A 25,349-nucleotide genomic window follows, 5' to 3' on the forward strand; every position below is an offset into this window, starting at 1 on the left:
GGGGTCCCCACAACCTGCCCCAGGGTGAATGGTGGGAGGAGGATCTGGGGGTCAGAGAGGGTCTCAGGGGTTTTGGCGGGGTCTCCCCTCACCTCCGTGTGGCTGTGGGGAGGTCAGGGTGGTGGGGATCGGGACTCAGGGGTTCGGGGTTGGGTGTGTCCGGACGGGGGTGGGTTCAGGGGGTTCAGGGTGGGCTCAAGGGTCTCAGGGGTTCTCGGTGGTGGTGGTGGGGGTCTCCCCTCACCTCCATGTCCCGGATGGCCCCCCAGGCGCGCTCCACGCTCTCCACCCGCTCATAGCGGAGCTGTCCCGGCAGCAGCCGCTGGTTCAGCACCTCGAGCGAGCCGCGCCGGTACCGCAGCGACTCCAGCGCCATCGCGGGGCCAACACCGCCCCTTCCGGCCCCCCCGACGGGGAGGGGGGTCACATCCACGGAACAACCCCCGGGAACGGGGAACAACACCGGGGACGGGAAACAACACCCGGGAATGGGGAACAACACCGGGAACGGGGAACAACACCGGGAATGGGGAACAACCCCGGAATGGGGAACAACCCCCGGGAATGGGGAACAACACCGGGAATGGGGAACAACACCCAGGAATGGGGGAACAACACCCGGGAACGGGGGAACAACACACCGGGAATGGGGAACAATCCCGGGAATGGGGAACAACACCCGGGAATGGGGGACAACCCCGGGAAATGGGGAACAACCCCCGGGAATGGGGGAACAACCCCGGGAACGGGAAACAACCCCCGGGAACGGGGAACAACACCGGGAATGGGGGACAACACACCGGGAATGAGGGGACAACACCCCGGGAATGGGGGAACAACCCCGGGAACGGGGGAACAACCCCCGGGAACGGGGAAACAACCCTCAGGAACGGGAAATAACCCCCGGGAATGGGGGAACAACCCCGGGAATGGGAACAGCCCCCGGGAATGGGGGAACAACCCCGGGAATGGGGGAACAACCCCCGGGAATGGGTGAACAACACCGGGAATGGGGAACAACCCCCGGGAATGGGGAACAACCCCCGGGAATGGGGAACAACACCGGGAATGGGGAACAACACCCGGGAATGGGAGAACAACCCCCGGGAATGGGAGAAAACCCCCAGGAACGGGGGAACAACCCCAGAGAATGGGGAACAATCCCCGGGAATGAGGGAACAGCTCCCGGGATTGGGGGAACAACCCCCGGGAATGGGGAACAACCCCCGGGAACGGGGGAACAATCCCCGGGAAGGGGAAACAACCCTCAGGAACGGGAAATAACCCCCGGGAATGGGGGAACAACCCCCGGGAGATGGAGGGGCACCCCCGCCAGTGACACCACGTGGGGCCCGATCCGGGGGTCCCGGTCCAGGCTGGAGATCCCGGGGGGTCCTGGTCCAGGCTGCAAACCCGTCGCTTCCAACCCCCCCACAACATCGGGATCACTGTTTTATACTGGGCTCACTGGTCCGTACTGGGGTCCCTGGTTTACACCCCCGATCCCGGGAGGTTTCTGGTCCATGGGAGGGTCCCACAGTCGGGGGGGGTTGTGGAATCCTGATCCATGGTGGGGGTCCTGATCTGGGGGGTTCCCATGGCGGAGTGGGGGGGTCCCTAATTCATGATGGGAGGTCCCAGTTAGGGGGGGTCTCCCAGCAGGGGGTGGGACACACACGACAGGACACCGGTGCCACCAACTCCGTTTAATTTTGGGGTGCTGGGGGGGGTATAAATTACAGGGGAGGTCTGTGGGGGTGGGGAGAGCTCTGGGTGCACCCCAGACCACCCCGGGGGTCCAGCCCCCAAACCGCGGCTCAGGCGCTGTCAGAGCTGGAGTCCGAGTAGTCGGCGACAAGGGACGGGGTGGGGGCGGCCCTGGGGGGGCCCAGGGGCAGCGCAGGGGGTCCCTCCTGTCCTGGGGGCTGCAGGGGCGTCCCCACCGCCCTGGGGGGCTGCAGGGGGTCCTCCCCAGCGCCGGGATTCCCTGGGGGGGGTCCCTCCGCCCCCCCACTCTCCTCCCCCACCCTCCTGCGCACGATGCCGAGGCCGGCGGGGGTCGGGGGGCCTGGGGGTCCTTGGCGCTCAGGCCCCCAGGGGCAGTTTGGGCAGCGCCCGGGGGGTCCCGGAGCCAAACCAGGGCCGGTGCGAGATCTCGGAGCGTTTCAGCCGCTGCCTCTCGTCGTAGGCTGTGGGGGAACAGGGGGAAATGGGGGGTCACCGGGGGGGCAGGACCCCCAGAGCCCCCTCCAAAGGCTCCCAGGACCCCCCCACGCACAGTCGGGGGCGCGCAGGGTGAGCAGGGCGGCGAGGCGCCGATCCTCCTCCTCCTCCCGCACCAGGGGGATGCTCAGCCCGGCCCTCGCCCGCAGCGCCGCTGCCTCCTCCTCCTCCTCCTGCAGCGTCCTCTTCTCCTCCTGGGGGGGCACGGGGGGGCCGAGACCCCCGCACTGGGTGTGTGGGGGTCCCAGAGCGCTCCCACAGTTGGGCTTTTGGGGGGCCCCGAGCCCCCCCAGTGGGTGGTTGGGGGTCCCGGGTGGGTTATTTGGGGGTCCCGAGTCCCCCTGGGTGCATTTTGGGGGTCCCGGGTGGGTTATTTGGGGGTCCCAGTCCCCGGGCATTGGGGTCCCAGGTGGGTTATTTGGGGTCAGTCCCCTGGTGCATTTGGGTCCTGGGTGGGTATTTGCGACCCCTGGGTGCATTTGGGGGTCCCAGGTGGGTTATTTGGGGGCTGGACCCCTAGGTGCAGGTCCCGTGGGTTATTTGGGTCGAGTCCCCCTGGGTGCATTTTGGGGGTCCCGGGTGGGTTATTTGGGGGTCCCGAGTCCCCCCGGGTGCATTTTGGGGGTCCCGGGTGGGTTATTTGGGGGTCCCCAGGTGCATTTTGGGGGTCCTGGGTGGGTTCTGGGGGGTCCCTCACTCGGAACTGCCGGCGCAGGCGGCTGTTGAGCCCGAAGTCGTCCCTCCAGGCGTCCTGGGCCTCCTGCAGCCGGCTCAGGGTGGGGGTCTCGCGCTCCAGGACCCCCCGGTCCTGCACCCCGTGCTCCAGGCGGAACATGGGATCGAGGGCCAGGCGCTCCTTGTGCTCCGGGGCTGCAACGGGAATGGGAGCACTGGGAGTGACTGGGGCTGACCAGTGGGGCTGGTGCTGGGCCTGAGTGGGGTTACTGGGCCGTACTGGTGTTACTGGGCCGTACTGGAGTCACAGAGAGGTGGGGGCCGGGCGCTGTCCCGGGGGTCCCAGCGCTCTTTTCTGGGACTGACTCGCTGGGGGCACTGGGACTCGCTGGGGGCACTGGGACTCGCTGGGGACACTGGGACTGGGCCATACTGGGGTTCCTGGGGTTGCTGGTGCTGCTGCACTCACAGGGGGGCGGGGCCTGGGCGCTGTCCCGGGGGTCCCAGCGCTCCTCCTTGCGCCGGGCCCCGCTGACGATGACGTAGTCGCAGCTGGCGGGGTCCGTCTGCAGCTCGATGTGGTTCACGCACAGGTGACATTTCATCCGGAACCTGGGAGGGCCAGGGGGGTGGTCACAGCTCAGGGGGTCCAGGGGGATCCCCAGGTGTCCCCAGAGCTCGGGGGGGAGGTGTCACACCCACCTGTACACGGGGGTGGTGTAGTAATTCCCCACCTTCTTCTTCTCCGCGTTGTACCTGACACCTGGAGGGGTGGGAGGGGTCAGACCCCCCCTCCCCAAAGGATTTGGGGACCCCCACTGACCACCCAAACCCCTGGGACTCACCAAAACACGCCCACCCCCAAAACTCTGCTGCCAGGCCCTCGAATCCCCAATGCCCCTGGACCCCTCAAAACCCCCAGACAGACCCCCAAAAATCCCTGACATCCCCAGCCCCCAGACCCCCAACAGCTGACCCCCTGATCCTTCACAACCCTCAAAAGCTCCCCCAGAACCCCCCCAACAGCCCAGGACACCCTCCCAGCCGCCCCCAGCCCCGCTCACCCATCCCGATGTGGTTCTTGCAGCCGTCGCACCAGATGTTAAAGGGCATCTCGAACCTGGAGGGGGGCACAGGGGGGCAAGGGAGGTTTGGGGGTGTCCCGGGGCCCCCCCAGCTGTGCCAGGGGCCGTTCTGGGCTGTGCCTGCCCCTCACCTGATGACCAGGATGCCCTGGGAGAGCTTCCGGGCGCGCTCCCGCAGGGGGTGGCTGTGGTGGTACTTGTTGAGGGAGCCATGCTGGAGGAGAAAAGGAGGGGTCAGGGGGGTCCACAGCACCCCAAAACCCCCCTGACACCCCCCTGGCAGCCCCCCAGAACCCCAAACCCCCTGAACCCCAAATCCCCCTCACAGCCCCCAAATCCCTGACAGCTCTCCCAGCCCCCAAATCCACACTTACATCCCCCAGTTCCCCCAAACCTCCAAAAATCGCCCCTAACCCCCCAAATACCTCCTGACACCTTCCCAGCCCCCAAATCCACACTTACATCCCCAGTTCCCCCAAACCTCCAAAAAATCGCCCTAACCCCCCACAAATACCCCCTGCCACCCTCCCAGCCCAAATTCTCCCCAGCCCCCCCAGAGCCCCTCACCCACCTTGGCGGGGTCGAAGTCGGGGGGGTAGTACTTGTTGGTGCCCTTGCGCTCGCCCTGGGGGACATTGGGGGGTCACGGGGGGCCTCCCGGTGGCCTCGGTGGCCCCGTGGTGGCCCCGGTAGCCTCAGGATGGCCACGGTGGCCCAGATGTCTTCCGTGCAGCCACAGTGGCCCCGGTGGCCCCAGGGTGGCCCTGTGGTGGCCCCGAGGTGGCCGTGGTGGCCTCAGTTCAGCTGAGGTGGCCCCAGTAGGCCCAGGGTGGCCCTGGTGGCCCAGATGTCCCTGGTGCAGCCACGGTGGCCCCGAGGTGGCCCCGAGGTGGTCCCGTCCCCACTCACCATGGCCGAGGGTCTCTGGAGCACAGGCAGGACCTGGGGAGGACGAGGAGGTTACTGGGGAGCCCCCAGTTTGTACTGGGACAGGGACCCCCTCCCAGTATGGGGGTAATGGTCACTGGTCAGCAGTGGGAACAGGGTTAAGGGGACAGGGATCCCCAATGCCCTCCCAGTACGGGCTTAACAGTCACTGCTTTATACTGGGGTCCCTGATCTGTACTGGGCTTACTGGTCTATACTGGGGTCCCTGATCTGTACTGGGCTTACTGGTCTATACTGGGATGCACACTGAGTGTCGCTGATCCCTACTGGGGTCTGTACTGGGAGTCCCTGGTCTATACGGGGGTTTCTACTGGGGTCCCTGACCCATACTGGTCTATACTGGTTTAAACTGGTCCCCCCGTCCCCCCGATTGCCCCCGAACCTCTTCCGGCTCCGCTGGTCAGAGCCCCGCCCCTTTCCGCTTGCGTCACCGCGCGCTGATTGGTCCAACAGCACAAGAAAGGCGGGGCCCCCAGGAGGCCCCGCCCCTCTCGCAGCCTCGCGTTTGCGACCCCTGGCGGCGCCGCAGCGCCGTGGCTTACGGCGGCCCTTAGCAACGGGGGCCATAGCAACGACTGGTCCATAGCAACGACTGGTCCATAGCAAACGGGTCCATAGCAACGGGGCCCGTAGCAACAGCAGGACCATAGCAACTGGGCTCCATCTCAAGGGGGCCTGTAGCAACGGGGCCCATAGCAACGAGGGGCCATAGCCACGGGATCTCCATAGCAGTTGGGCCCATAGCAACGAGGGTCTCCACAGGAACAGGGGTTTCCATAGAAACGGGGGGTCCGTCGCAACGGGGCTTCCTAGCAATGGGAGTCTCCATAGCAACGGAGCCCCTAGAAATGGAGTCCATAGTAACAGGGGTCCATAGCAACGGGGCTGTCTCCATAGCAATGGGACCCATAACAATGGGGTCTCCATAGAAACGGGGGGCCATGGCAACCTGGAGCAACCAGAGCCCCCCCAGCCCCTGCCTGTGGGTGATGTCCCCCCTCTACCCCCTGGGTTCTGGGGTTCCCCTCACTGTCCCCTCCCCGGGGTCCCCCCACAGTGTCCCCTGGTCACACTGGGACCCCCTGGCAGCCTCAGCCCTCCCAGGGTGACACAGGGGTGTCACACCCCCCCCATCCATCCCCCTCTATCCCCACGGGGGTGACACTGTCACTGTCCCTCTGCTGTGGATCACATGGGGGTGGCAGTGTCCCCTTCCCCCCCACTCCCCTGTGTCCCCGTGGGGGTGCCATTGTCCCCGTCCCTGTCACACACCTGCCACCACCATCCCTGTCCCCAGCAGGTGCCACCATGGTGGCCTTTGATCCATCCCCGCAGGCGGGCGCTGCCTCATCACAGAGACCGCTAATGAGCCACTGCAGGGCCACCCCCCTGTCCCCACGGCCACCCCTGTGTTCCCACAGCCACCTCCATGTCCCCACAGCCACCCCTGTGTCCCCACAGCCACCCCCCTGTCCCCACAGCCACCCCCTGTCCCCACGGCCACCCCCTGTCCCCACAGCCACCCCACTGTCCCAACGACCACCCCTGTGTCCTCATGGCCACCCCCATGTCCCCATGGCCACCCCCTGTCCCCACGGCCACCCCCCGTGTCCCCATACCCACCCCCATGTCCCCACGGCCACCCCCATGTCCCCATACCCACCCCCTGTCCCCATGTGCCACTCCCTGTGTCCTCACGGCCACCTCACTGTCCCCACAGCCACCCCCTGTCTCCCCACTGGCCCATGCCCCCTGTCCCCATGGCCACCCCCTGTCCCCACAGCCACCCCCATGTCCTCACGGCCACCTCACTGTCCCCACGGCCACCCCCCTGTCCCCACGGCCACCCCCATGTCCCCATGGCCACCCCACTGTCCCCACAGCCACCCCCTGTCCCCACGGCCACCCCCATGTTCCCACGGCCACCCCACTGTCCCCACGGCCACCCCCTGTCCCCATGGCCACCCCTGTCCCCATGGCCACCCTCCTGTCCCCACGGCCATCCCCGTGTCCCCACGGCCACCCCACTGTCCCCACGGCCACCCCACTGTCCCTCATGGCCACCCCACTGTCCCAACGACCACCCCTGTGTCCCCATGGCCACCCCCCTGTCCCCATGGCCACCCCACTGTCCCCATGGCCACCCCTGTGTCCCCACGGCCACCCCCCTGTCCCCACGGCCACCCCACTGTCCCCACAGCCACCCCACTGTCCCCATGGCCACCCCTGTGTCCCCATGGCCACCCCCCCATGTTCCCACAGCCACCCCCTGTCCCCACAGCCACCCCCATGTTCCTATGGCCACCCCACTGTCCCCACAGCCACCCCCTGTCCCCACGGCCAGCCCCTGTCCCCACGGCCACCCCCTGTCCCCACGGCCACCCCTGTCCCAGCCCCCTGTCCCCACAGCCACCCCCCTGTCCCCACGGCCACCCCCTGTCCCCATGGCCACCCCCGTGTCCCCATGGCCACCCCCCTGTCCCCACAGCCACCCCCCTGTCCCCACGGCCACCCCACTGTCCCCATGGCCACCCCCGTGTCCCCATGGCCACCCCCCTGTCCCCACAGCCACCCCCGTGTCCCCACCGCCACCCCCACTGTCCCCACGGCTGTGTCTGACACCGGCCAGCCCGAGGGATGTCCGAGGGAGGGTACGGGGGACACGGGGAGGACACGGGGGACACGGGGAGGACACGGGGGTCTGGCATCCCTTGGGGACAGCAGGGCTGGGTGTCCCCACGGTGGGACACACGTGTGACGTTGGCACCGGCTCGAGGCGAGTCCGGGCAGGGGAAGGTGCTGAGTCTGCAGTTTGGGGTCATGGCAGAGCCACCGACACACGAGAACACGCGTGAGGGGCTGTGCACACACATGTGGGGTCAGGGGCACATGTGTGTCAGGCCATGCACACACATGTGGGGCCGTGCACACACATCAGGTCTGCACACGTGTGTCGGGCCATGCACACACATGTGGGACCTGCACACACATCAGGCCTGCACACACATGTGGGGCCGTGCACACACATCAGGCCGTGCACACACATGTGGGGCCGTGCACACACATCAGGCCTGCACACACGTGTGTCAGATCATGCACACACATGTGGGGCCGTGCACACACATCAGGCCTGCACACACGTGTGTCAGATCATGCACACACATGTGGGGCCTGTGCACACACGTGTCAGGCCATGCACACACGTGTGGGGCCGTGCACACACATCGGGCCTGCACACACGTGTCAGACCATGCATGTGTGGGTCACAGACACACACATCAGGCCATGCACACACATGTCAGTCCGTGCACACACGTGTCAGTCCGTGCACACACGTGTGAGCTGACCCTGGAAGCCCCCAGAGGGTCCCCCCAGTCCCCCCCCCCAGTGGTTTGGGGTCCCCATCTTACAGGTGACACTCAGGGTCCCCTTTGGGGACAGTCCCTGCTCGGGATCCCCCCACGGGGGACGGAACCCACGGGGGTCCCTGGTGACCCCGCACCTGGTGCCGCGGGGGGTCCGGGGGTGCTCTGTGACCTTGCTCCCCCCGCCCGCAGCCCCCCCGGGTGCTGCGGGGTCGCGGTGGCCCGGGGGTGACACCGGCAGTGCCACGTGCGGCCGCTGCGGCGGCGCCGGGACAAAAGCGGCGCCGGGACAAAGGGCCGTGACGTCACCGGGGGCTGGGGGGCACCCCCTGACCCAGTTCGGCCCGTTCGGGGGGGCTGTCAGAGCGGGGGGGGCCCGGGGGACCCCACGGGAGGGGAGCGCCAGGGGGGCACCACTGCCCGTCCCCGGGAGGTCGGACCGGTGGCGGGGGTCTGGGGGTGACAACGGGGTCACCGCGGGGGGAAACTGAGGCAGGGGAGGGGTAATTAAAGCCCACTAATTAACCCTGGGGTAAATCGAGGAGGAGGAGGAGGAGGAGAAAGGTCCCGGGCACTGGGGGGCGGAAAAGGAGGAGGAGGAGGAGGAGGAAGAAGAGGAAGGTCCCAGGTATTGGGGAGCAAGAGAGTAGGAGGAGGAGGTGGAAGAGGAGGAGGAGGAGGAAGGTCTTGGGTATTGGGGGACAGCAGGAGGAGGAAGAGGAAGGTCCTGGGCACTGGGGGGGCAGGAGGAGGAGGAGGACGAGGAAGAGGAAGGTCCCGGGCATTGGGGAGTAGGAGGAGGGGGAGGAGGAGGAGGAGGAGGAGGAGGAAGGTCCTGGGCACTGGGGAGCACGAGGAGGAGGAGGAAGGTCCCGGGTATTGGGGGGGGAGGAGGAGGGGGAGGAGGAGGAGGAGGAGGAGGAGGAGCAGCAGCAGCGCGAGCTCTGCCGCAGCCCGGCCCGATGGGCCCCGTCACCCCGCTGCTGCCGGGGGGCTGACGGCGACCCCCGCCCGGCCCCGCCGCCCCGAGGGGGGGTCCGCACCCCCACCGTCCGCCGCCGCCTTTTTTCTATCGATCCTTTGGATTTTGGGACAATTTGGGGATTTCGAGGGGATTTTTTACCTCCCCCCCTCTCACTGATGCTCCGGGCCGGGGGCGCCGGGATGCGCTGAGCGAGCCCCGGCTTTTTCTGTCCCCCCGCCCCCACCGCCCCAAAATTACCGCAACCCTCCCGGCGGAAGCTGACCGAGCCGCAGCGCCGGGACCCCCGCACCCCGCGCCGGGGGCACCGCGAGCTGCAGCGGAGGGACCCCCCCACCGCGGGGCACCGGGAGCCGCAGCGGGGGGACCCTCCCGGTCTCGAGGCATCGGGACCCCCCACTCCGGGGCACCGCGAGCCGCAGCGAAGGGACCCCCCCGCGAAACCGGGGCACCGCAGCGCCAGGACCCCTGCAACCCGCTCCGGGGGCACCGGGACCACCCCCCCGCACCGGGAGCCGCAGCGCCGGGGACCCTTTTACACCGGGGGTGCCCCTCGAAACCCCCCGCACCGGATTGCGGGGGGGGCACTCGCAGAAGGACCCCCCCCATCCTCCGGGGCACCGCAGCGAAGGGACCCCCAGCGGGGCACTGGGAACCGCAGCGCCGCGACCCCCCCGCGCCGGGGCACCGGGAGCCGCAGCGGAGGGACCCCCGCACCCCTCGGACCCCCTTCCCAATCTCGGGGTCTCCCCCTCGCCGCACCGGCTCGCGGGGGGGCCGCGCCGCACCGAGGGATGCTCGGGATGCTGGCCCTGCTCTGAGCGCCCCTCGTCCGGTCGGGACGGACCCCGACCCCGGCCCCCCGAGGATTTAGGGGGGCCCATGGGATGTGATGAGCTCCTCGGCGGTGCCGGCCTCAGCAGCGTGACCCCCCCTCGGCGGGATGGCTCGTTTCGGAGAGGAGGTGGCGGCCCGTTATGGGCCCGGCGGCGGCGGGAGCGGCCCCGGGGCGGCGGCGGGGGCCGGGGCGCGGGGGTCTCGGCAGGGCCCCCCCGGGGCGCAGCGCCTCTACAAACAGTCCATGGCCCAGCGCGCCCGCACCATGGCCCTGTACAACCCCATCCCGGTGCGGCAGAACTGCCTCACCGTCAACCGCTCGCTCTTCCTCTTCAGCGAGGACAACGTGGTGAGGAAATACGCCAAAAAGATCACCGAATGGCCATATCCTTTTGGGGCGGGGGGACACCCCCGCGCCGGACCCTCCCTCGGCACGGGGCACCCGGCTGTGGCACCCCCCGCACCCCGTGAGGGGGAGCTGGGACGGGCACGGGGACCCCCTGCCCCGCAGGCTGCAGTGGGGTCACCGTGTCCTGCATTGGGATCCCCATTCCCGTATTGGGGTCACCGTGTCCTGCCTTGGGGTCGCCTGGGTTGCATTGGGGTCACTGTGTCCTGCACTGGGGTCCCCAGTCCAACATTAGGGTCCCCAGTCCAACATTAGGGTCCCCAGTCCTTCATTGGGGTCATCATGTCCTGCATGAGCTCTCCAGATCCAAATTGGGCTCTCTCTGCCCTACACTGGGGCCCCTGTTCTGCACTGGGGTCCCCAATCCCATGTTGGGGTCCCCTGGCCTGCACTGGGGTCCCCAGCTCCATACTGGAGTCTCCATGCCCTGTCCCTGTCCCCCTGTCGTACACTGGGGTCTCCATCCCCCTTTTGGGGTCACCATGTCCTACCTAAGCTCTCCAGCCCCATATTGGGGTCACCAGTCCCATTGTGGGGCCCCAATCCCACAGCTCCATCCCCCTACCTGCTTTGGGGTCCCCCTGACCTGTGTGAGGGTTCCCATCCCTGACCTCCTTTGGGGGCCCCATTTCTGTGTCCTGCACCGGGGTCCCCGTCCCTGTCACGTGTCACCTCTCCAGTCCCATATCGGGGTCACGAGCCCCATATTGGGGTCACTGTCCCTGGCCTGTACTGGGGTCCCCATGTGCTGTATTGGGGTCCCCCTTTTGGGGTCACCCCCTGTCCCCCCTTTTGGGGTCACCATGTCCTGCATTGGGGTCCTGCATGAGGGTCCCCAGTCCCATACTGGGGGCCCATCCCCAAGTCCCTGCACTCCATAACCCCCTAGACCCCCCATCTCCATCCTCCCAGGGTCCCCCCAGACTCGGGGTGTCCCCAGGTCCGTCCCCCTTCCCCAGTGGGGTGTTTGGGGGCTGTTTTGCAGGGGCTGCAGATCCTTGGGTTCCACCAGGCCCCTTCCCCCTTCTTCCTGCACCCCAAAACCCTCAATCAGTGACAGCAGCACCCCAAAAGGGCCCCCGTCACTCCAAAAGGGCCCCCACCATCCCAAAACAGGCACTGACACCCCAAAACAGTCACTGTCACCCCAAAACAGTCACTGTCACCCCAAAACAGCCACTGTCACCCCAAAACAGGCACTGTCACCTCTCCCGGCAGCTGGAGGGGGCCCCTAATGGGTTGTGGGGGGGTCCCTTCGTGCTTTTGGGGTGCTGCTGGGGGTGCTATGAGATCTGGGGACCCCCCCCGGCACCGGGGGCAGTTTGGGGGTCCGGGCAGCCTCCAGGCACGTCCACGGTGACCCCGAAATGGGGGGTGGGGGTGGCGGAAGGGTCTGGGGGTGCCGGATCGGAGGTTGCGGGTCCCGGGGGGGTTTGGTGTGCCGGATCGGGGGGATGCGGGTCCCGGGAGGGATCTGGGGGTGCCGAATCGGGGGGATGCGGGTCCCGGGGGGATGGCCGCGCCGTTTCGTGCCGCAGCGGGTCCGGCAGCGCCGTGCGCGGGGCGCGGGGCCGCGGTGATGGGCGCGGGGCCGCGCGGTGGGGAAGGGGCCTCGTGGCGGGGCCGGGGAGGGGCTTTGGGGGTGCCCCGGGGTGCTGAGGGGGGGTGATGCATCACCCCCCCCCGCCCGCGGCCCTGCGGGTCCCATCCTGCGGCACCGGAGCCTCCCACGCCGGTCCTGAGGCGAGGGGGCGGCGGGAGCCCGGGGGAAGCTCCCAGGGATCCCAAAATCCGTCCTGATGGGGACCCCCCCTCCGGGAGGGGAGGGACACAGAAAAGGGGGTGGGGGAGATCCCCGAGCTTGGTTTGGGGGGCAGAACCCCGTGGCTGAGTGGCTGTGCTGGGCTGGATTGGTGCTGGATCTCTCCTGGATTGGTGTAGGATTGGTGCTGGATCTGGGCTGGATTGGTGCTGGATCTCTCCTGGATTGGTATTGGATTGGTGCTGGATCTGGGCTGGATCTGGGCCGGATTGGTGCTGGATCCATCCTGGGTTGGTGCTGGATCCCTCCTGGATCCTCCTGGGCTGGTGCTGCATCGCAGCGCTGCTGCCCTGGTTATGGCCGGGCTGTGCCAGGAGCTGTTCCGGGCCGGATACTGGCACTGGATCCCTGGGATGTGCCAGGGAACTGTGCTGGAAAACCGGGCTGTGCCAGGAGCCATGCCAGGGATACCAGCACTGGATCCCTGGGCCGCGCCGGGGGCTGTGCCAGGGACACTGGCACTGGAAGCTGTGCCGGAGGGCCAGGCCATGCCAGGGATACCAGCACTGGATCCCTGGGCCGTGCCAGGGAGCTCTGCCGGGATGGGTACTGGCACCAGGAGCTGTGCCGGATCCCTGGGCCGTGCCAGGGAGCTGTGCCATGCCGGAGAGTGGCACCGGATCCCCGTGCTGTGCCGGCAGCCTCACCGTGCCAGGGCCTGGGGCCGTGCCCGGTAGCTGTGCCAGGTCACTGCGCTGTGCCCGAACCACGCCGGGGCCGTGCCCAGCAGGGTGGCAATGCGGGATGGGGGACGGGATGGGGTAGTGGGGTGATGGATGTGGGATGGGGGACGGGATGGGGCAGTGGGGTGATGGATGTGGGATGGGGCAGGGGGTGATGGATGTGGGATGGGGGATTGGGATGGGGCAGTGGGGTGATGGATGCGGGATGGGGCAGTGGGATGGGGCAGTGGGGTGATGGATGCGGGATGGGGGAGTGGGATGGGGCAGTGGGGTGATGGATGCGGGATGGGGCAGTGGAGGTGATGGATGTGGATGGGGGATTGGGATGGGGCAGTGGGGTGATGGATGTGGGGTGATGGATGTGGGATGGGGGATTGGGATGGGGCAGTGGGGTGATGGATGTGGGATGGGGCAGTGGGGTGATGGATGTGGGATGGGGGATTGGGATGGAGCAGTGGGGTGATGGATGCGGGATGGGGGACTGGGATGGGGCAGTGGGGTGATGGATGCGGGATGGGGCAGTGGGATGGAGCAGTGGGGTGATGGATGTGGGGTGATGGATGTGGGATGGGGGATTGGGATGGGGCAGTGGGGTGATGGATGCGGGATGGGGATTGGGATGGAGCAGTGGGGTGGCCGTGCCAGGTGCCCTGTGGTGCCAGAGCTGTGCCAGGGCAGATAATGGGGTCGGGTGGCTGTGCCCGAGTGCTGGGCCGGGTTGGGGAGCTGGGCTGTGCCAGGTGCTGTGCGGGATGGCTGTGCCGTGCCGGGATGGCCGCAAGCTGTGCCATGCTGGGTGTCCATGTTGGGTGCTGTGCCATGGGGGATATCCGTGTGGGATCCTGTGCTGTGCTGGATACCCATCCATGTGGGACCCCCTGCCAGCCCCGGTGCCGGCAGCCGCCCCAGGGACTGGATCCGGCCTCTCCTTTGTGCCCATCGGTGCCACCGCGGCCCCAGGCAGGGGCACCACTGGGGACGTGGGGCAGAACACGGGCACCGCTGGTGGGACAGGGATGTGGGGCAGGGGACAGGGACTTGGGGCAGGACACGGGATCGTGGGGCAGGACACGGGATCGTGGGGTTGGGACTGACACGGGATCGTGGGGCAGGACACGGGCTGCCGTGACCGAGGACGTGGGACAGGACGCAGGGACACGGAACAGAGTAGGGTCACCACCGCGGTGCCAGGGCCGCCCCCCCATCCCGCAGCCCCTCGGCGGGGCCCCCCCGGCCCGATGCCCGCCCCCGAGGTGCCCCCGCGGGTCGCGGCGGGTCTCGCTGTCCCCGGGGTGCTTTGATCGCGGTGGCCCGCCGGGCACGAGGCTCGAGCCGCGGCTGCCGCGGCGCTGCTTTGATGAGGGAATTAATTAACGAGCCGCCGAACACGCGGTGCCAACACCGGGGCACGGGGAAGGGAGGGAGGGGGTGGCCGACCCTCCCTTTGGGCACCCTTGGGCTCCTCTGCTGCCTCGGTTTCACGGTTTGGGGGTCCCTCAGCCCCATGGTTTCCTTGACTTGCCCCCCACTCCTTTTGAATACATGATTTTAGCCACCATCATCGCCAACTGCATCGTTCTGGCGCTCGAGCAGCACCTGCCCGACGAGGACAAGACCCCCATGTCGGAGAGGCTGGTGAGGGGGGGGGTCGGGTCGGGGGGGTGGTACTGGGCACCCCTGGGGCTGGGGGAGGGTCCCTGGGAAAGCAGGGAGGGACCCTGCCATCCCTGGGGGCTCCAGAGAGGGACCCCGGGCACCCCTGGGGTTCTGGTGAGGGTCCCAGTGGAGGTCCCTGGCCACCCTCGGGGTGCAAGTGGGGGGTCCCTGGGGCTCTGCTAGGGGTCCCTGACCTCTCTGGGGGCTTGGCTGAGGGTCCCTGGTCATCCTGGGGGCCCCACAGATTGTCCCCAGCCCACTATGGGGTCCCTGCCATCTGTCTCTGTCCCCCCCCAGTGTGGGTAGCAGGCCAAGGGGTGGGGGGACTGCCAGCCCACCCCCAGCCCACGCTGGCCACGAGTCCCAGTTCCCCCCGGACCCGCTGCTGTCCCAGTTTCCTCCTTACTGGAAATCTGGGCCACGCAGGGAGTGGCACCGCCCCTGGCCGGGGCCAGCCAGGGGACTGGGGGGGATGGGGGCAGTGCTGGCCCCTCACCCTGAGGGTGGGGGGCCGGCTAGGGGTGTCTGTGACCCCTGTGACCTGTGCCTGGTCAATGTCCCCTCACACCTGTCCCACCTGCCCCCTCCCACCTGTCCCACCTGCCCCTGACCCCTGTCCCCCCCGCTCCCAGGATGACACGGAGCCGTATTTCATCGGCATCTTCTGCTTCGAGGCCGGGATCAAAATCATCGCCCTGGGCTTCGCCTTCCACAAAGGCTCCTACCTGAGGAACGGCTGGAACGTCATGGACTTCGTGGTGGTGCTCACAGGGTGGGTGACAGCCCGGGGGGACACCTGGGACACACCCGTGGACACCTGGGGGTGGGACACACGCGTGGAAACGTCCTGGGCTTCGCGGTGGTGTTTGCAGCGGGGACACGTGGGGACACACCTGGGGACACCTGTGAGGGACACCCTGGGGTGGCATGCACCTGTGAGGGACACCCTGTGGGTGGCACACACCTTGGTGGGATGCCTGTGAGAGGGGGGACACTTGGAGACACACACCTGGGAATGTCACAGGCTTTGTGGTGGTGCTCACAGGGTGAGGGACCCCCAGGGGGGACACGTGGGGACACTCCTCTGCAGACACACAGAGGTGTGGGGCAGGGCTGTGGGGTGCAGGACTCCCCCACACACCCACCTGTGCAGCGGCTGTGCCTCCACACACGTGTTCCACGTGTGTTCCTCGTGTTCCCACGTGTGTGCAGGGCTGCGGGTGGGGGGAGGTGTGTGTGGGGGGGCTGTCAGTCGGGGCCTTTCGGCTCGTCCTGTCCCTGTGTCCCCAGGGGCCTCTCAGCGCTGTCACAACTTGTCCCCTGCAGTGTCACTCACTGGGAGGCACCAGCAGCGCCAGTGGCAGCTCAGAGACCCCCCTCGGACACAAAACCCTCCTCCACCCATCCTCAGAGACCCCCCCAGACACAAAACCCTCCTCCACCCATCCTCAGAGACCCCCCCAGACACAAAACCCTCCTCCACCCATCCTCAGAGACCCCCTCGGACACAAAACCCTCCTCCACCCATCCTCTGAGACCCCCCTGGACACAGAGCTCCCCCCCAACTCCCACACCCCACCACCACAAACCCAGAAGCCCCCAAACTCCAGAGCCCCCCGGGACCTCTGGCCCTACCCACGGGTCCTTCACTCACTCAGGGGGGAACACTGAGGTGGGGGAGGCCTGGGGCTGGTTTTGGGGGGTCAGGGGGTGATGGTTCCCTCTGCTTCCCCCCCTAAACCCTCCTTTCCCTGCAAGCCCCCCACCCCTAGCCCCCTACTCTGCTCCTCCCCGGGAAATGGGGTGAAGGAAAGGGAGGGAATGGGGGTGAAGGGAAGGGGATTAAAGGGGGTAAATGGGGGGAATTAACGGGGGGAATGGGGGTGATGAACTGAGGGGAAAGGGGGTCATCGGGGCTGGCTGGGGGTGGTGCAGACCAAGGGTCCGTCCCGTTGCCATGGCAACGGGGGATCTTCCTGGGCACCGGGAGGGGAGGGTGGCGGTCGTGGGGACAGCGATGGACCCCCGGGGGGCACACGGGATCCCCTCGGGCTCCTCGGGGACGCCGGCGCTGGCCGCCACCCCTCCCGGGCTGTGCCCACCCGGCTGTGCCCACCCGGCTGTGCCCACCCGGCTGTGCCCGGCTCTGGCACCGCCGCCGCTGGCACCGGCACCGGCAGCGCCGCCGGAAAGGGCTAAAAATAGCCCCGAGCTGGAGCTGCCGCCCCCGGCACCGGCACCGGCTGCGGCCCCGGGCACGTGGGGCTGCGGGGACGCGGGATCGGGGACACGGGAGGGACACGGGGGCTCGTGGTGGCCGCGGGGGCTCGTGGCCCTGCAGCGGGGGGGCACGTGAGGGCTCGTGGTGGCCACGGGCTCGTGGCCCTGAGGCAGGGGCGAATAGGGGGGTTTGTAGGAGCTCACGGTGGCCCTGCAGTGGCGGGGAGGCACGTGGGGGCTCGTGGTGGCTACAGTGGCCCAGCTGGGGGTCCCACCCCCCGGGGAGTGCCCCTGCCCGCTGATCCCCCTTGTCCCCGCAGCATCCTGGCCACGGTGGGCTCCCAGTTCGACCTGCGGACGCTGCGGGCCGTGCGCGTGCTCCGGCCCCTCAAGCTGGTCTCGGGGATCCCAAGTGAGTGCCGGGGGGCTTTAGGGGCCTGGGGAGGGTGGGGTGGGGGAAATTGCGGGTCCAGGGGGTCTGTGTGGGGCCGTGGCCGCTCAGCCCCACCTGCCCCAGGTTTACAAGTCGTGCTGAAGTCCATCATGAAGGCGATGATCCCACTGCTGCAGATTGGGCTCCTCCTCTTCTTCGCGATCCTCATCTTCGCCATCATAGGATTAGAGTTTTATATGGGCAAATTCCACACCACCTGCTTCGACCTGGTCACAGGTGGGGGCTGCACCCCCCAAAATGCTCTCCCCAAATCACCTTCAAACCCCCTGAACCCCCTCCTGACCTGCCAACCCCCATCAACACCTCCCCCCTCCCAAAACCATTCCTGACCCCCTGGAAACCCCACAATCCTCTGCAAACCAGCATGAGTGTCCCTAAATTCCCTGCACCGCCCCACCAAGCCCTCCTAAATCCTCCCAAACCACCTCCAAGGCCTCCCCAAACCCTTCCCAAACTCCCTCCCTTTGGAACACCCTTTAACCTGCCCTGAATCCCCTCAACCCCCTCTGAACCCCCTCCAATGTACCCCCCAAACCCCTCTGCCCCCCTCCTTGCAACATTTTCCCCCCTGGGGTGGGCTCGACTCCTGCCGTGGGGGTGCGAGTGGGGCTGGGGGGCACATCCTCCCCCCCTTCCCCAAATCTCCGCGGGCTTGTGGCCGGTGCTCGATTTGGAACGTCCTAATTCCTGCTCTCCCTTGATGAGGCCGTTAATTGGCCGCGGCTATTTCTGTCAGCGCCCCGCGGTGGGGAGGAGGGGCACGGGGGAGGTCCCAGGGACACCGGGGGGTACGGGCAGGTGGGACCTCACCCCTGTGCCCCCCTCCCAGACGAGATTCGTGTGGAGGTCTCAGATCTGCCGCAACGGCCCCGTGGGGAGTGAGGGCGGGGGGGGATCCCGGGAAGAGCAGAGGGGGTCCGGAGGGGCACGGGATGGGGGGAAATTCGGCCAGGTGGGACCTGCCTTCTGTGCCCCCCTCCCTTGCCCCCAGATGAGATCAAGGTGGAGGTCCCGTGCGGGACGGACGAGCCGGCCCGGATCTGCCCCAACGGCACCAAGTGCAAGAAATATTGGGAAGGGCCCAACTACGGCATCACCCAGTTCGACAACATCCTCTTCGCCGTGCTCACCGTCTTCCAGTGCATCACCATGGAAGGGTGGACCGACCTCCTCTACTATGTGAGCCCCGGGCCCGCCCCGGGCCCATCCCGGGCTCCTCCCGGTCCCCTCCCAGGCTCCCGGCCCCCTCCTTTCTCCATCGGAGGCTCCTCCCGTCCCTCCCCAGGGCATCTTCTGTCAACCCCCAGGACATCTGTTCCCGCCCCCAGGGTCTTCTTGTGTCCCACCCTGGGTCACCTCCTGTCCCCCCAGCCCCCTCTGTCCTCCCACAACTTCATGTGTTGCTCGTGGGACCCCCTGGGAACACCCCCAGGTCATGGGACCCCCTGGGAACACCCCCAGGTCATGGGACCCCCTGGGAACACCCCCAGGTCATAGGACCCTCCCATCTGCATGGGAACCCCCCCCTCCCCGCAACTTGTGGAACCCCTCAACTCATGGAACCCCCTGGGAACCCCCCAGCTCATGGGAAACCCCCAGCTCATGGGATCCCAAACTCATGGGACCCCCCCATCTCTTGGGACACTCTGGGACCCTCTGATCTCACGGCATTCCCCCATGCACCCCCCCCCGCTCCCCTCCACCCCCAGAGCAACGATGCCTCAGGGAACACTTGGAACTGGCTGTACTTCATCCCCCTCATCATCATCGGCTCCTTTTTTATGCTGAACCTCGTGCTGGGGGTCCTGTCCGGGTAAGCGGCGGAGAGCGGGGAGGAAGTTGGGGAGGGGGTAACTTGGGGGCCTCCCCCCGGGCCCTCCCGCTGACCGGGGGTCCACAGGGAGTTTGCCAAAGAGCGGGAGCGGGTGGAGAACCGCCGGGCGTTCCTGAAGCTGCGGCGGCAGCAGCAAATCGAGCGGGAGCTCAACGGATACATGGAGTGGATCTCCAAGGCGGGTGAGGGGCGGGCGAGGGGCGGGTGAGGGCGGTGAGGCGGACCCTCCCGCGACCCCCGGGACTCCCCAAACCCTCCCGACCCCTCTAAACCCCTGTAAAGCCCCTTAAACCTCTCCCGACCTCCCTTAAACCCCTCCCCCGCCCCCAACCCCCTAAACCTCTCCCCAACCCTTCCCAAACCTCCTTAACCCCCTCTGGACCCCTCCCCGGCCCCCCTGAGCCCCCCCACTTTCCCTCAGAAGAGGTGATCCTGGCCGAGGACGAGCCCGAGGCAGAGCCCCGGCGTCCCTTCGATGGTAAGTTTGCAGCCCCGGCCCCCCGGCTCGAGGGCAGCTCCCACTGCGGGGGGCACAGGAGGGACCCCCCGGGTGACGGCTGCCCCCCTGTGCCCCCCCCTGCGGGAGCTCTCCGGAGGGCCACCAGCAAGAGGAGCAAGACGGACCTGCTGAGCCCCGAGGAGGCGAGGAGCAGCTGGGGGACATCGCTGCCATGGGTGGGTGGGGGCCCTGGGGGTGGGGGCGTGGGAGGAGGTTTGGGGGACTCAGCTGGGAGGGGATGGGAGGGTGACAGGGGTGGGGGGTGATGGAGGTGGGCTGGGGGACGGATGGGGGTGATGGGTAATGGTTTGAGAGGGCAGTGGGTGCTGGGTGACCCTGGGGGGGTGGTGGGTGCTGGGTGAGAGTTTTGGGGAGCGGTGGGTGCTGGGTGACATTTTGGGGGGTGGTGGATGCTGGGTGCTCCTTTGGGGGGCCATGGGGTGATGGACCCGACCCCGGGGTGTCCCCACAGGGTCCCCCTTTGCCCGTGCCAGCCTCAAAAGTGCCAAGCTGGAGAACTCCACCTTCTTCCACAAGCGGGAGCGGCGGATGCGCTTCCACATCCGGCGGATGGTGAAAACTCAGGCCTTCTACTGGACCGTGCTCAGTCTGGTAGCCCTCAACACCCTGTGTGTTGCTATCGTTCACTACGACCAGCCAGATTGGCTTTCCGACTTCCTCTGTGAGTCAGCCCGAGCCCCCGAGCCCCTCCGAGTCCCCCTGAGCCCCCCGGAGCCCTCCAGAGCCCCCTGGACCCCTCCAGCTCTTGTGATTCCCCCCAGCTTGTGGGACCAGAGCCCCCAGACTGTGGGATTCCCCCAGTTTGTGCCCCGCTCCTCCTCCCCTCCTCCTGGGATCCCCCAGCTCATGGGACCCCCGGGAACCCCTGAGTGTCTCCCCTCCCCTCACCACTGCTCCCTCTCCCCCCCAGACTATGCAGAATTCATTTTCTTGGGACTCTTTATGTCCGAAATGTTTATAAAAATGTACGGGCTGGGAACGCGGCCTTACTTCCACTCCTCCTTCAACTGCTTCGACTGTGCCGTGAGCGAGGGCTGGGGCGGGAACAGGGCGGGAACGAGGCGGGAATGGGGCTGGGATGGGCTGGGAATGGGGATGGGGTGGAGTAAAATGGGGTGGATTGGGGTGGGATAAGGATGAGAACAAGAATGGGGTGGAATGAGGATGGGGTGGAATGAGGTTGGGGATGGGACACAGAATTGGATAGTTTGGGTTGGTTTCAGAATGGGATGGATGGAACAGGATGGGATGAGATGGGACTGATGGTTTGGGATGGGGGGGATGGGATGGGATGGGATGGGATGGGATGGGATGGGATGGGATGGGGACCATCCTGGGACACCCCCTCCCCCCGCCCCCATCCCAGGTTATCATCGGAAGCATCTTCGAGGTGATCTGGGCTGTTGTGAAGCCGGGAACATCCTTCGGGATCAGCGTCCTGCGAGCTCTCAGGTTACTGCGCATCTTCAAAGTCACCAAGTGAGTCCTGCCACCCCCCTGCCATGACCCCCCCATGTCCCCAAGTCCCTCCATGTCCCCACATCTGCCCACATCCCCTCGTGCCCCCCTGAACCCCCCGTGCCCCTGCAGGTACTGGGCTTCCCTGCGGAACCTGGTGGTGTCCCTGCTCAACTCCATGAAGTCCATCATCAGCCTCCTCTTCCTCCTCTTTCTCTTCATTGTCGTCTTCGCCCTTTTGGGGATGCAGCTCTTCGGGGGACAGTGAGTGACCCCCAGGACCCCTGGGAACACCCTCCCCCCCAGAAACAGGGGGTCTTTGTGCCCCCGCCATGTCCCTGGCAGGGTTGGGGCTCCCACTGCTGCCCCCCTCAATCCCCCCCAGGTTCAATTTTGATGACGGGACCCCTCCCACCAACTTCGACACTTTCCCAGCAGCAATAATGACGGTGTTTCAGGTGGGGACCCCTGGAGCCCCACCCAGGGGAGCTCCTGAGGGGGCACAGGGGGCACCAGGGGGACATGGAGGGATGTGGGGGGACACTGGGGGCATGGAGGGATCTGAGGGGACAGAGGTGGTATGGGGGATATGGGGGTGGGAGGGGATATGGAGGAACCTTGGGGGACATAGGGGCACAAGGAAGAACACACGGGACATGGACTGATGGGGGGCACAGGGGGGCACAGGGGGACGTGGGCTGACAGGGGGCATGGGGGGACTTGTGGGGGCACAGCAGGGCCCGGGGGGTCCCCGAGGCTAGGGGGGAGTCCCTGCTGCCCCCACAGCTTCTTCCTGCCCCAGATCCTGACGGGGGAAGACTGGAACGCGGTGATGTACGACGGCATCAAATCTCAGGGCGGCGTCAAGGGGGGGATGGTTTTCTCTGTCTACTTCATCGTCCTCACCCTCTTCGGCAACTGTATCCTGAGGGTCCTGGGGAGTCTTGGGAGGGTCCTGGGAGGGTCCTGGGAGGGGAGGGGCTGCCCTAGCCCCCACTTTGCCTTGACGTGGCCCCAGACACCCTCCTCAACGTCTTCTTGGCCATCGCGGTTGACAACTTGGCCAACGCGCAGGAGCTCACCAAGGTGGGGGGTCCGGGGGACCTGGGGGATCCAGGGGGCCTGGGCGGGTCCTCGGGGCTGGGCTGGACTCGGTGCTGTGGCTTTGCAGGATGAGCAGGAGGAGGAAGAAGCTGCCAACCAGAAGCTGGCGCTGCAGAAGGCGAAGGAGGTGGCCGAGGTCAGCCCGCTCTCCGCGGCCAACATGTCCGTCACCATGTGAGTGCCCGGAGTTGACCCAGGGACACCCTGGAGCCAGCCTGGATCTGGCCTGGATCCATCCCAGAGTCATCGGGGATCCATCCCGGATCCATCCCAGAACCACCCCAGAGCCATTGGGGATCTATCCCAGATCCATCCTGGAGCCATCCCCGAGCCATCCCGGATCCACCCTGGATCTATCCTGGAGCCATCCCCTGTCCCATCCTCGCCTCCAGCCCAGCCCAACCCCGCCCAACCCCCTCCCTCCCCAGGAAGGAGCAGCAGAAGAACCAGAAACCTTCTAAATCCGTGTGGGAGCAGCGCACGAGCGAGCTGCGGAAGCAGAACCTGCTGGCGAGCCGGGAGGCGCTTTACAGCGAGCTGGAGCCCGAGGAGCGCTGGAAGGTGCCCTACGCGCGGCACCTGCGCCCGGACATGAAGACACACCTGGACCGGCCGCTGGTCGTGGACCCGCAGGAGAACCGCAACAACAACACCAACAAAATGCGCCCTGGGGAACCCCCGCCCGACCCCCGCTTCGGGCCGCTGCGGCAGCCGCGCTACCCCGACTCCGGCGGCGCCCCCGGCCCGCCGAGCCCCCAGGGCCCCCGGGCACCGCCCCTGCAGCCGGAGCCGGGAGCCCGGGCGGGAACCGAGCCCCGAGCGCGGTTTCGGGGACGGGGAGCGGCACAAACCGCGGCACCGGAGCCGCGACGGCCGCGCCGGGTCCCCCGAGCGGGAGCATCGGAGGCACCGCGGGCACCGCCGGGGGACCGAGGAGGGCGAGGAGGGGGGACCGAGGCCCGAGAGGCGCCCGCGGCACCGGGACGGGGCCCGGCCGGCCCGGGGGGACGGGGACGGGGAGCACCACGGGGACGGCGAGAGGCGGCGGCGGCACCGGCACGGGCCACCCGGCTACGACGGAGAGGGCAGGAGGGAGGACAAGGAGCGGCGGCACCGCAGGAGGAGGTGAGGGCGTGGGGAGGATCCCCCGGGCTTGGCAGGACCCCCTCGGAGATGGGAGCTTCTCTGGATCCCAGCAGAGACCCCGGTATCCGTTGGCCCTCCCAGCTCTGTTTGCCCCCAGAGCTTTCCTGGGGGTGCCAGGGGGTCCGCTCTGAGCCCCCTGCTCTGCTCCCCCCCCACAGGGAGCAGCAGATCCCCCCGGCACCGTCGGGCCCGACGCTCTCGACCACCCGCCCCATCCAGCAGGACATGGGGCGCCGGGAGCCCCCCGTGGCCGAGGACATCGACAACATGAAGAACAACAAACTGGCCACTTCTGAGCCCCCAGCGCCCCCCACCATGGGCAACCACACCCCCTGCCCCACCGGGGCCCCCTCGCGCCGGCCCCCACCACCACCAACCTCCCGCCCCGAAAACAGCCTGGTGGTCACCAACCCCGGCCCCCTCCAACAACAACCCTCCAAGGGTGGGGGGAAACCTGAGCACACGGCCGTGGACATCCCCCTTCCCACCGCCCCCAGCAACGCCCTGGTCCAAGGTAGGGGAGTTTGGGGGGCTGGGGTGGGAGCAGGGGGTCTGGAGGGGCTGAAAGGTCTGGGGAGTTCAGAGGGTCCGGGGGGTCCAGGGGATATGAGGAGGTCTGGGGGGTCCAGGTGGTCTGGGAGGTTCTGATTGTCCAGTTTGGGCAGTGAGTTCAGAGAGTCGAGGAAGTTCCAGGTGATTTGGGGGTGGTCCGGGTGGTCCCTGATGCCACTGTCCCCCTCTTCCTGCAGTGAACAAGAACGCCAACCCCGAGCCACTGCCCCGCAAGGAGGAGGAGGAGGAGAAGAAGGAGGAAGGCGACGGGCAGGATGAGAACGGCCCCAAGCCCATGGTGCCCTACAGCTCCATGTTCATCCTCTCCACCACCAACCCGTGAGCACCGGTGGGGGGGTCAGGGGCCGGGGGGACTCTGAGGGGGTCAGGGGTCCCCCCACACTGTCCCCTCCCCTTCCCCCGGCAGGTTCCGCCGGCTGTGCCACTACATCGTGAACCTGCGGTACTTCGAGATGTGCATCCTCATGGTCATCGCCATGAGCAGCATCGCCTTGGCCGCCGAGGACCCCGTGCAGCCCAACGCCCCCCGGAACAATGTGAGACACCCCCCCTCCCTGACACCCACTGGGACCCCCTCGGGGGCTGGGGGAGTGAGCCCACTCCTCGTGGGGCTGATCTGCAAAAGTGGGGGGACCCCAAAATAGAGCCCAAAGCCGGGGGGGGGGCATCTCACAGGCTCTGTGCTGGGTCTGAGAGCCAGAGAGCAGCTGGGGGGTGATGAGTGGTCCCAGGGGGATCCTGGGAGGATGATGAGGGGCCCAGGGGTGCTGAGGGCTGCTGAGGGGGTCCTGGAGGGGGTCCCCATCCATCTCCCCCCACCCCACCTCCAGGTGTTACGCTACTTCGACTACGTCTTCACGGGGGTCTTCACCTTTGAGATGGTGATCAAGGTGAGTGCAGGCCGGGGGTTCTGCAGGGTGGGAGGGTCCCCCCAGCACCCCTTGACCACCCCCTACCCCATTTCCCCCCTTCCTCCCCCCAGATGGTGGATCTGGGGCTGGTGCTTCACCAAGGTGCCTATTTCCGGGACCTGTGGAACATTCTGGATTTCATTGTGGTCAGCGGGGCCCTGGTGGCCTTTGCCTTCACGTGAGTTTGGGGAGGGGATGGGCAGGGGAGGTACGGGGGTTGATGGGTGGGGGGCACCTCTCCCAGTGCCCCCCAGTGCCCCCTGGGGGGCTGTGCCACCGCCCGCTCTCTCTCTGTGTCGCTTTGACGTCCGTCCGTCCTCGGCCGTTTGTCACCACGTTGTGTCGTCCTGTCACCGTCCCCGTGTGGGGGGAGAGGGAGGAGTAACCTGCGAGTAAGGTGGGAGAAAGGGCCTAGGGAGGGGTGAGAGAGCCCTGAGGGGCTGA

The 25,349-nt window shown here is 67.3% G+C and overlaps 2 protein-coding genes across 2 annotated transcripts in view; one reads left to right on the plus strand and one right to left on the minus strand.

Annotated features, from left to right (window-relative positions):
- Window positions 1-1,798: 1,798 nt before the first annotated feature.
- Window positions 1,799-5,301, minus strand: YJU2B (YJU2 splicing factor homolog B). Its single transcript, XM_050305965.1, is given in 10 exon segments — window positions 1,799-2,067; window positions 2,069-2,189; window positions 2,279-2,417; window positions 2,921-3,093; window positions 3,368-3,510; window positions 3,601-3,661; window positions 3,963-4,018; window positions 4,115-4,197; window positions 4,555-4,608; window positions 4,893-5,301. Coding segments are annotated over 10 exon segments (1,083 nt in total). The 5' UTR covers window positions 4,896-5,301; the 3' UTR covers window positions 1,799-1,817.
- Window positions 5,302-10,214: 4,913 nt separating this feature from the next.
- Window positions 10,215-25,349, plus strand: part of CACNA1A (calcium voltage-gated channel subunit alpha1 A) — a 30,463-nt gene continuing 15,328 nt past the window's right edge. Inside the window, 26 exon segments of the mRNA XM_050305958.1 lie at window positions 10,215-10,498; window positions 14,558-14,664; window positions 15,318-15,457; window positions 17,226-17,317; window positions 17,423-17,575; window positions 18,351-18,538; window positions 19,069-19,172; window positions 19,260-19,375; window positions 19,615-19,671; window positions 19,780-19,833; window positions 19,836-19,868; window positions 20,165-20,374; window positions 20,624-20,736; window positions 21,080-21,192; window positions 21,304-21,435; window positions 21,557-21,629; window positions 21,974-22,091; window positions 22,190-22,257; window positions 22,343-22,449; window positions 22,704-23,012; window positions 23,014-23,400; window positions 23,580-23,935; window positions 24,171-24,312; window positions 24,401-24,530; window positions 24,825-24,884; window positions 24,977-25,083. Coding sequence (XP_050161915.1) covers window positions 10,222-10,498; window positions 14,558-14,664; window positions 15,318-15,457; window positions 17,226-17,317; window positions 17,423-17,575; window positions 18,351-18,538; window positions 19,069-19,172; window positions 19,260-19,375; window positions 19,615-19,671; window positions 19,780-19,833; window positions 19,836-19,868; window positions 20,165-20,374; window positions 20,624-20,736; window positions 21,080-21,192; window positions 21,304-21,435; window positions 21,557-21,629; window positions 21,974-22,091; window positions 22,190-22,257; window positions 22,343-22,449; window positions 22,704-23,012; window positions 23,014-23,400; window positions 23,580-23,935; window positions 24,171-24,312; window positions 24,401-24,530; window positions 24,825-24,884; window positions 24,977-25,083 — 3,746 coding nt within the window. The 5' untranslated portion in view covers window positions 10,215-10,221.

Source organism: Myiozetetes cayanensis, unplaced genomic scaffold (assembly GCF_022539395.1).
Source record: "Myiozetetes cayanensis isolate MyiCay16 unplaced genomic scaffold, myiCay2020 scf105, whole genome shotgun sequence".
Classification (NCBI taxonomy): domain Eukaryota; kingdom Metazoa; phylum Chordata; class Aves; order Passeriformes; family Tyrannidae; genus Myiozetetes; species Myiozetetes cayanensis.